Source organism: Elephantulus edwardii, unplaced genomic scaffold (genome assembly GCF_000299155.1).
Source record: "Elephantulus edwardii isolate Elephantulus edwardi_28Jun2011 unplaced genomic scaffold, EleEdw1.0 scaffold00268, whole genome shotgun sequence".
In the NCBI taxonomy this organism is placed as follows: domain Eukaryota; kingdom Metazoa; phylum Chordata; class Mammalia; order Macroscelidea; family Macroscelididae; genus Elephantulus; species Elephantulus edwardii.
Window position 1 is genome coordinate 22,194 of NW_006400018.1, and position 10,729 is coordinate 32,922.

The 10,729-nt window shown below is 41.9% G+C and overlaps 1 protein-coding gene and 2 pseudogenes across 3 annotated transcripts in view; 1 reads left to right on the forward strand and 2 right to left on the reverse strand.

Annotated features, from left to right (window-relative positions):
* Positions 1-10,729, forward strand: part of STX5 (syntaxin 5) — a 36,321-nt gene that overhangs the window by 7,522 nt on the left and 18,070 nt on the right. For all 3 annotated transcript variants that reach the window (XM_006899810.1, XM_006899809.1, XM_006899811.1), the window contains 2 exons: positions 185-291; positions 467-588. In XM_006899810.1, coding sequence (XP_006899872.1) covers positions 185-291; positions 467-588 — 229 coding nt within the window. The remainder of the gene's footprint in view (positions 1-184; positions 292-466; positions 589-10,729) is intronic.
* On the reverse strand, positions 7,458-7,781 carry LOC102869704 (annotated as a pseudogene).
* Positions 8,879-9,694, reverse strand: LOC102856292 (annotated as a pseudogene).

A 10,729-nucleotide genomic window follows, 5' to 3' on the forward strand; every position in this document is an offset into this window, starting at 1 on the left:
CTTTTAAAACCACCCTTTGAGAAAGCAACTGTTTATCTCCATTTTATAGGTGAGGGAACTGAGGCTGACAGTGATGAGATAAATTTGTCTAGGGTCATAAGACTGAGAAGTGGCAGAGTTGCATTTACATCCAGAACATGTGGCTTTGAACCACTAAGATGTCCCTGTCGTCTTTTCTTCCCAGGAGGTGGTCCTGTGGTTTTGGGGGCAGAGCCCAGGGCCTCTGGGGATGTGGCCATTGACATGCTGGACTCTCGGACCAGCCAGCAGCTACAGCTCATTGACGAACAGGTACCGAGGTCCTGGACATCTTCCCAAAAGGAGGATGGTGCCCATGTTTCTTCATCTGTAGACCACAGGCCATTGAGAGTGCTGTGGGAGAGTGTCCAGCTGGAGGGGTCCTGCAGACCCAGGCCCTGTCCTGGAGAAGCTCACAGTCCTCCTGTGCTCTTTCTCTCTCCTGAAGGATTCCTACATCCAGAGTCGAGCAGATACCATGCAGAACATAGAGTCTACAATTGTCGAGCTGGGTTCCATCTTTCAGCAGTTGGCACACATGGTTAAGGAACAAGAGGAAACCATTCAGAGGTGAGAAGCTCTTAACTCTCACTCCCAACCAGGGAGCGTCTCGAAGGTCCCAGGGACAGCTTGACCCGCTGCATCAGCACAGCCAGTTTTTATTGAGTACCTGTTTGTAGGTGCCAGGAATGCGGTGATGAATAGAATAGTCTCTGTTGTGTTCATTCCACTTGTACTGTGTGGGAAGCCAAATATTAAGTTATATGTTAAACCAAATGCTTAATCAGGAATTGAAGGAAACACGAAATATAAGCTGAAATTCCTATTGTGACAGATCACAAGAAATGAGCTGCAAAAAAAGAAAGAAAAAAAGAAATGAGCTGCTTCCTGTGGACAAGAGGCAGCTAGGTCCCCCTGCAGAGGGAGTGTTAATAGTCTATACTTGTGAACTGCTTCCTTCCTGAGCTAAGCATAAGGTTGACAATAGGGGAAAACTCAGCTTCGTTTACAGAAGAATTCTCTTGATGATTTACTTCCTGGCGATTCTCAATAAAGGTTACAGAGAGGCATGGCTTGAAGCTGCTTCAGTCTTAGAGTTCGCCCCCTGCTTCACGCTGGTTTTTTTCTCTCAGTCCTGGTGTCTCTGTCTCGTCTTTGTCTTTGATTTACAACAGTACTGTACATATGGAATTGAGTAGGGGAGGAAAGGGAAGACATAAGACTTGACAAAAAAAATCTCAGATAGTCATGAGGACTACTCAGAGAATTAAAGTAGGATGACATTAAGAAAAAAAGTTCTAGGGAGCTCTGATAGCCTGGTGGCAAGAAGCTGCACTGCAATCCCAGAGGTAGGCGGTTCAAATCCACCAGATGTTCTGCTAGAGAAGGAGGGGCAAGCTCCTCCTGTACCAGTCAGGTCCAGTTTGATGGTACACACACACACACAAAATACATAAAATTAAAAAAAAAAGAAAGAAAAAGAGTTCTGTCATCAACAAACGAATAGATAAATTCACACAATGTACTACTATGCTGCACCGAAAAACAAGGAACTCATGAAATATATATATACAAAATGGGTGATCCTGGAGGACATGATGCTGAGTGAAGTATCTCAGTCACAAAAAGACAAATACTGCATGGTGCCATTGTTGTAAAACGGGACTGACATTGGGGTTGGAGGGAGACTGAGAAAGAGGGGATAAATAATGTATACTGCATTGAAATAGATGAGGGCAAGAACTGTTTAAAAGGGATATGTGATTAGGTATTGTCATGACAGGAGTCCAGAAAGAAGGCTACATAGAGGAGTAGACTTGGGAGAGATTGTATAACATTGAAAGATTTTTTCTTTTACTTTTCAAAGAGAAGAGCGAATTGGTGGGAGGGGGTGGACAGGGAGAAAAGTGCAACAATGAATGAATGGAAATTCAAAGTCTCTGTAAACTTTCATTAAAATTAAAAAAAGTTCTGGTGGCATGTTGCTTTACGTGCTGTGCTGCTAACTGAGCAGTTAGCCGTTTGAATCCACATGCTGCTTCAAGAGAGAAAGATAGTACATTTTTTTGGTGAAGATGAGTAGCCGTGGAAGTCCAGTGGAGGGTCACCAGGAGTCAGACCCTCTGAGGAGCAGTGGGGTTTGTGTGTCTGGCATCCTAAGACAGTAATGAAGTAGGTACAGGGGCTTGGGTGTCAGGAGAGACCACAGTGAAGAAGCGGCGATGTTCAAGCAGACCTAAAGAGGGACAACAAAGACTGTCAGGTGGGACAGTCTTGGTGGATTGTGGAATCAAGGTGACCCATGTGTAGCTGGGTAGACGCAAACAGGAAGACATCAGGCTAAGCTAAGTCTGGAGGGAGGTAGACAGGGTCAGGGCATGCCTTTGGAACCTGCTAAGTGAGGACATCTATCCCTCCAGTGGGAAGGCCCTCTAGAGCAGCCCGCTGCCACAAGATGCCTCTCCTCCAGTCTGTGGCCTTGGTTTTCTTCCTCTTAAGTTAGGAAGGTACAACAATTAAAGAAAAAGAAAATCACTGCTGTTGTGAAACTTAACATTTTAATAGAGGAAATTCAGACCCACTGCTGTTGAGTCAGAATTGGCTCCTTCTAACTCCTCAAAGTGACTTTTATTTGTGGTGGTGGTCTTGGGGGTTTTCCCCCCTAATTTTTATTGTGATTAGTTTTCCATTCAACAGTTACATATACCTTGTTTCATGACATTGGTTTCAGTCTGCATGGTGTAATAACTTCTTCCCTGTTTTTCCTGTTTCTCTTTATCCTTTCCTCTCTCTGCCTCTGAGCTTTGTCCTGGGGCAGGTGCACCCCGTTTCGGTTTTGTATGGTTGGTTGGTCTAAGGAGTCAGCTTGTACCTTCACTTATTTCAGTGTAAGATAATTTTTAAAAAATCATACTATCGCTTTTCCTTTTTATAGTCATAGGTTTTGGGAGATGGTAGGATTTCAGTATTTGAATTGCTGATTTTCAGTAGTACTTTGTGGCTAACATTAAAAAGAATGGGAATCCCAGAACACTTGATAGTGCCCATGCAAAACCTCTGCCTAGACCAGGAAGCTGTCATAAGAGTGGAGCAAGGAAACTGCATGATTCAGAATCTAGAAAGGAGTGCTTCAGGGATGTATCCTTTCTCCATGCTTCCATACCTTTTCAGTCTTTATGCAGAAAAGATCATTTTGGGAGGCTGGACTTTATGAAGAAGAATGTGGATCAGGATTGGAGACTCATTAAGAACCAGCATTATACAGATTTCACAACATTGCTTGCCAAAACTGAGGAGGACTTGAAGCAGTTGCTGCAGAAGGTCAGAGACTTAAGTCTCCAATATGAATTGAAGCTCAGCGTCAAGAAAACAAAGATTCTCATTACCCGGCCAGTTGGCAGCATCATGATGAATAGAGAAAAGATTGAGGTTAACAATTTCATCTTACTTAGATACAGCAGTCAGGAAATCAAAAGAGTAATTACTTTAGGAAAAATCTGCTGTCAGGGACCTCTCCAGAGTACTGAAGAGCAATGATGTCAGTCAGAAGCCTAAGGTACACCTGATCCAGAGTGGGGTCTTCTCAGTTGCTTGATATCTGAGAGCTGGACAGTGACTCAAGTTAATAGCAGAAGAATTGATGCCTGTGAGTTGTGGGGCTGGAGAATATTATTGAACATAGCATGGACCTTCTAGAGAAACAAGTCTGTCCTGGACTGGCTGAAACGAGTTTGCTCATTGATGGCAAGGATTTCGAAACTCCATCTCACATACTTTTGACATTATGCTTGAAAGGGTAGAGTATCAGTACAGAAGAGAGATAGATTGAAGATAGAGGAGGAGATAGATTGACACCTTGGCTTTGACAGTGAGATCACATGCGTCAGAGATGGTGAGGTTGGCTCAAGATAGGGCAGAGTTCAGAGCTGTTGTTTTAAGGTCACTATGAGTCATAGTAGACGACAGCACGTAGCAACAACAGCAATCTAGTGCTGACTTTGATTTGGTGTGAGCATGTTTTCCTCCTCTACTAGTAGATCCAATTGTTTTTAACTATATATTCTATGTTAAACAGACTGATTGGTATGTTGGTGTTTGGGTTTTTTCAGTGATGATGCCATTTCTTATGATAAAGTACTCCACTTTGTTAGATGCTGTCAAGTTGACCACAACTCTCAGCAACCAATAGACTGTAGGTGTTTTGGTCTCCCATTTTGGCCATTTGACCATTTTTGGAATTGAGGTTTTTTTACACTTTCGTCATACTAAATTATATGTAGAAAGCAGTGACTTCAGTTAAGAGAAAGTTTGTTTATTTGTGTTTCTTTTTTTTTTTAAATTAATCTTAATGAACATTTACAGAGACTTTAGATTTCCATTCATTCACTGTTGCATTTTTCTCCCTGCCTACCCCTCCCCGCAACTGACTCTTCTCTTTGAAAAGTAAAAGAAAAATTCTTTCATTGGTGTACAATTCTCCCCCTACCCCCCGCCAAGTATACTCCACTATGCAGCCTTCATTCTGGACTCTTGTCATGACTGTAATACTCAATCATATATCGCTTTTAAACAGTTCTCTCCCTCATCTGTTTCAGTGCAGTCTACATAATTTATCCAATCGTTCTCAGTCTCACCCCAACCCTGATGTCAGTCCTGTTCTACAACAGTGGCACTGTGCAATATTTATCCTTTTGTGACTGAGATATTTCACTTAGCATAATGTCCTCCAGGATTACCCATTTTGTATAATAGTTCATGAGTTCCTTGTTTTTCCATGTAGCATCGTATTCCATTGTGTGAATATACCAGAGCTTCTCTATCCATTCGTTTGTTGATGGGCACTTGGATTGTTTCCAGCTCTTTGCTATTGTGAACAAAGCCGCAATAAACATGGGTGTGCATGTATCTGCTTGGATGACAGTTATGGTGTGTTACCTTTTCTTTTTAATTGGAATGAAAGTTTACAGAGACTTAGGGTTTCCAGTCATTCATAGTTTCACTTTTCTCCCTGCCCACCCCCTGCCCCCTGTGTGTTTCTTATTTTGTGTGTGTGTGTGTGTGTGTGTGTGTGTTTCTTATTTTTTAAAGACCATATAATATGCTATCAGACCATTAAATATCTACCTTTTTTGCATTAACCGGTCTATAGGAAAGGTGTTCCTTTTTTATTTAAAAAACTCCCTTTTAAAAAATAACAGCTCAAAAGTATAAAGTCGAGCGAAGTATCAATGGAATATGGTATCTATCTTACGAAGAGTTGTTGTTATGTGCCATCGAGTTGTTTGCGACTCATAGCGACCCTATGTGCAAGAGCTCTAAACGCTGTTCTATCCTGTGCCAACCTCGCCATCTCAAACGCACTTATTCCCACCACTCCAGTCACAGAATCGATCCATCTCACCAAAGGTCTTCCTCTCCTTCGCCACCCCTCTACTCTGCCAAACATGATGTCCCTTTCCAAGGACCAGTCCCTCCTTGCAACATGCCCAAAGTATGTCAGACGAAGCTTCAGAATCCTTGACTCCAAGGAGCATTCCAGCTTCACCTTCTCTAGGACAAACCTGTTTGTTCTCCTAGCAGTCTGTGGTATATTCAACACTCTTCTCCAGCACCACAGCTCAAAGGCATCAATTCTCTTTCCATCATCCCTATTCACTGTCCAACCCTCTGATGCATAGTATGTAATTGTGAAGACTGTAGCACAGATCAGGCTCACCTTAGTCTCCAGTCTGACATCATTGCTCTCCAGTACTCTTGAGCGGTCCCTCACAGCCGACTTTCCCAATGCAATTCATCTCTTGATTTCCTGGCTGCTGTTACCAAGAGTGTTGATTGTAGAGCGAAGCAAACTAAAACTGTTAACTATCTCAATCTCTTCACCATCCATACTGATGCTGCCAGTTGGCCCAGTGGTGAGAATCTTTGTCTTCTTGATGTTAAGCTTCAATCCATATTGAAGATTACAGTCCTTGACCTTCTGTAGCAAGCAATTCAGGTCCTCCTCAGTTTCAGCAAGCAGGGTTGTGTCATCTGCATGACACAGGTTGTTGATGATTCTTCCACCAATCATGATGCCACATTCCTCCTCCTCGTACAGCCCAGCATCTCGGATGATCTGTTTTGCATACAGATTGAAAAGGTGTGGAGACAAAATAATCCCAGACAGACCCCCTTCTTGATTTTGAACCATCCAATATCTCCCTGCTCTGTTCTGACGACTACCTCTTGGTCCAAGTATGGGTTTTGCATTAGCACAATCAAATGTTCTGAGATTCCCATTCTTCTCAGAGTCAGCCACAGCTTGTTGTGACCCACACAATCAAAAGCCTTTGCCTAGTCAATGCAGCACAGATACACATTCTTCTGCTATTCTTTGCTTTCTGCCAAGATCCATCTAACATTAGCTATAATATCCCTAGTACCATGACCTCTTCTAAATCCAGCCTGAACATCTGGCAGTTCTCTGTTGACATATTGTTCCAAACGTTTTTGGATAATTTTCAGCAGAATCTTGCTTGCATGTGATATCAATGATATTGTTCAGTAATTTCTGCACTCTGTTGGGTCGCCTTTCTTTGGAATGGGAACAAATATCGACCTTTTCCAGTCAGTGGGCCAGCTGGCTGTTCTCCAGATTTCTTGGCACAACTTCGTGAGCACATCCAGGCCAGTGTCTGTTGAAATATGTCGATTGGTATGCCGTCAGCTCCTGGAGCCTTGTTTTTTGCCAATTCCTTCAGAGCAATTTGAACTTCCTCCTTCATCAACATAGGCTCTCTTTGACCACACAAATGGCATTTAAAATATTTCTTCTTTAAAAGAAATTAAATTTTGAAGTGATGAAACATTATTATGCAGTGCATTATATGAAGGATCACAGTTCATGGTATCTGCTACAGTTTTTATTTTATTTTTTATTTTTTAATTTTTTTTTAATTTTTATTATTTTTACGTGTACCGTCAAATCTTATTTTTTAATTTTGCAAAAAAATCTTCAAAACAAGGTAGTGTAAATGCTAAAATTCTCACTTCTGAAGAGGTGCTTTCATACTTGACTGATTGTATCCTAAGAAAGATCAAAGCTCTTGCCAAGGTGCAATCACCTGCCTCTGGCTGTTTTGTATTTTCCTAGGCAAGGACAGATTGTCTCTGCTGGGAGCTCTGAGCCATATTTATTTGTGTAATAAATGACTTGGTGATTTAATAAAAAAATAAAATAAAGCCCACCAAACAAACAAACAAAAAAACTCCTCAGAAACAAATAACTAACACTAAAACAAAAACATCCCCCCACCCCAAACCACATTCAAAAGAACTGGGGAAAGTCACAAATAAACTTCTTTTATGGAGAAAAGCTTTCCTTAAAAATGCTCTTCAAGATGTAATAGAATTAGCAGCTTGCTACAGTGCTGTTGAGCAACATCATATGGTGCTCCTTTTCATTCCAGTGAGAGCTGCACACTGTCAGCTTGACTTTGTGGCTGCTGATAGTCATACTTCCTTGAAATGGAATACATTTCCAGTTGCTGTCTCAAACGAATTTTGCTTATAGTATCATAAAAATTGAATTCTGACAAAGTTTCTGCAGTAGGTGGCACACTGAATATCCTCATAATTTTTCTGTTATTCCTCTTGGCATACATGAAGAGACCAAAGCTGACAAGGATCACTATTAAGTAAACATTGGTGGCTTCATTCCAGGCCTCGTGAACTGTATAATCAATGGAACCATCATCACCCATCACTCCGTAACCTCCAGCCATCGGGGCTGCTCGCTCCGGAGGCGGCAAGCGGCCAACGCTGCTCCGCTCGGGGGCTCTTTCCCCCCGCGTCGGCGTTGGACGCACGGGAACCGGTTACCGAGCGCCGGTATCTGCTACAGTTTAGGAGGCTGGAAGTCACGTTCAGGGTGACAGGTCTAGGGGAAGGCCTGTCCACCCTCACACACATGTTCTCTCTCTATTTTGTAAAGAATAGTACCCATAGCATGAAAGAAAGATATGTTAATATGACATCTGTTCAAATTTATGTACCAAGTACTAATGTAAAAGAAAAAGTTGTAGAGTTTCTCGTGTGTGAAGTTGTAGATTTTTACCAACTTCTGCAATTAAAAATTCATCAAATATGCTAGCAGGATGCATTGGTAATTACTGGTCATTGAAAAGGGAAAGAAAGAAGTATCAATACTTGAAAAACTTAGCCTTTGTGATAGACACAATGTTGAAGATTACATGGTAGAATTTGTAAGACCAAAGATCTATTTGCTGGGAATATCTTCTTTTTTTAAAAAAAAATTAATTATTAATTTCAATGAACATTTACAGAGACTTTGGCTTTCCAGTCATTCATTGTTGCACTTTTCTCCCTTCCCAACCCTCCCCTCCCCCAGTGCACTCCCCTCATGGAAAAGTAAAAGAAAAATTCTTTCGTTGTTTTACAATCCTTCCCCTAGGTCCACTCCACTATGCAGCCTTCACTCTGGACTCCCATCATGACAAAAATACCAAATCACATATCCCTTTTAAACAGTTTTCTCCCTCATCTGTTTCAATGCAGTCTTTCTCAGTCTCCTCTCAACCCCGATGTCAGTCCTGTTTTACAGCAGTGCCACCATGCACTATTTGTCCTTTTGTGACTGAGATACTTCACTCAGCGTAATGTCCTCCACAGTCATCCATTTTGAATAATATTGCATGAATTCCTTGTTTTGCAATGCAGTGTACTATTCCATTGTGTGAATATACCAGAGCTTCTCTATCTATTCGTTTGTTGATGGGCACTTAGGTTGTTTCCAACTCCTTGCTATTGTGAACAAAGCTGCAATAAACATGGGTGTACTTGGATGTAGGTTATGGTCTCTTTAGGGTATATTCCCAGTGTTGGAATTGGCTTTGGTCTGCGACGCTCCAAAACCCAATTTGGTCACAAAATTTATAAATCTCTGAGTACAGAACTGATAATTCAGAGCAGAAGAATAGTCCTTGTTTTCAAAAGCTTCTAACATCTGGTTTATCTTCTTTCCCAGGTAGTTATAGGTACTGCCCTCTGCTCCAGTGGCTCCTGTCACCAGAGCACTTAACAATTGCTCATCTTCTCCAAAAAGGAATGCAGACTGCCCCTGGCGATTCTGATCAACACACTGCCCAAAGTCTAAGAGATCTGTGTCACTGAATTTCAGCCCTTGGAAGGTGGGGATCTTATCTTGAATCCAGTCCAACAATTCCTCAGCATGAGTCTTCCCCCAATCAAGGCAGGAATGTGGTAATAATGAAATGGCAGTGTAGGAGCAGCCATGGCCACCTCCTTTAGGAGACTAATCAGGGCCTCTGGGAAAGAAAGGCGCAATGACAGCAATGCCAGCAGCTCCTGTGTCTGCTGCATGTTTGGCCAGTTCTTGTGACTCTTTCAAACTCATTGCTCTTACATGAATCACCATGTGATCCAGCTTGTTCTTCCCTTTTGTTACCCGCTCTTCTGCAATCTGGTGATGCTCTGAGATCCTCGGGGACACGCCTTTTCCTCTTGTGCCGTTCACAAAAATGTTCTTCACTCCTTGTTCTTCCGTAAGATAGTCCACATATTGACCAATTACTGCTATGTTGATTTCTCCGTTCTCCGTCATCGGTGTGATGGTTGCAGCCACAAGTCCTTGCAGTTTTTACTTCATGGTGGCCATTGTGCTGTTGTCTGTGGCTGATGTAGACCAGTGTCTCTGAGGCTGGTGATTGATGGGCCTGGATCCTGAAGACCAAGGCGACAGCTGACTGCCACGTTACATGTAGTGTCCCTTGGATCATCTTGAAGTCTGCCCTTACGCCTTGCCTTTCTCTTAAGGGGGGGATTGTGGTTTCCTGGGGAGTTTTGATTATAAAGATACTGGATTTCATTCCATTCCCCCAGGAACACTGATTTTTAAAAAAATTTTTTTTCAGACTTAAATTCGCTGAACTAAGGTTCAGTTTTTTTATCTGAGGTTTATGGTTGATGTTTATGAAAGATTGGTCCAATAGTAACTATCTAGCCATTACCAAAAGTCGAATCTCAAGAGGTAGGAAATGGTCACTGGGTTTAGTGATACAATTCTAATGGATTTTGATTTTCATTGCTTTTAATGAGAAATCATTAACTTTTTTAAAAAATAATTTTAATGAGCATTTACAGAGATTTGGGATTTCCATTCATTCATTGCTGCACTTCTCTTCCCCCCCAGCCTTGCTCCCCTCCAGTTCGCTCCTCCCTTTCAAAAGTAAGAGAAACACTCCTTCCCTGGTACACAATCCCCCCGCACCCCTCCCACTGCCCCAAGTACATGATAACCATAATACCCTATCATATATCGCTTTTAAATTATTCACTCCCTCAGAGCTCTGGTGGCCTAGTGGTAAGAAGCTGCACTGCACTCCTGAAAGTTCTACTCCACCAGATGCTCTGCTGGAGAAGTAGGGGCAGATTCCTCCTGCACTACTTGGATCCAATTCAATGGTACACAAAAATTAAAAGAAAATATGTAAATATTTTAAAAAAATATTATTCACTCCCTCATCTGTTTCAGTGCAGTATACACAATTTATCCAATTTTTCTCAGTCTTACCCCAACCCTGATATAAATCCCATTTTACAACAGTGGCACCATGCAATATTTGTCCTTTTGCGACTGAGATATTTCACTCGGCATAATGTCCTCCAGGCTCACCCATTTTGAATAATATTG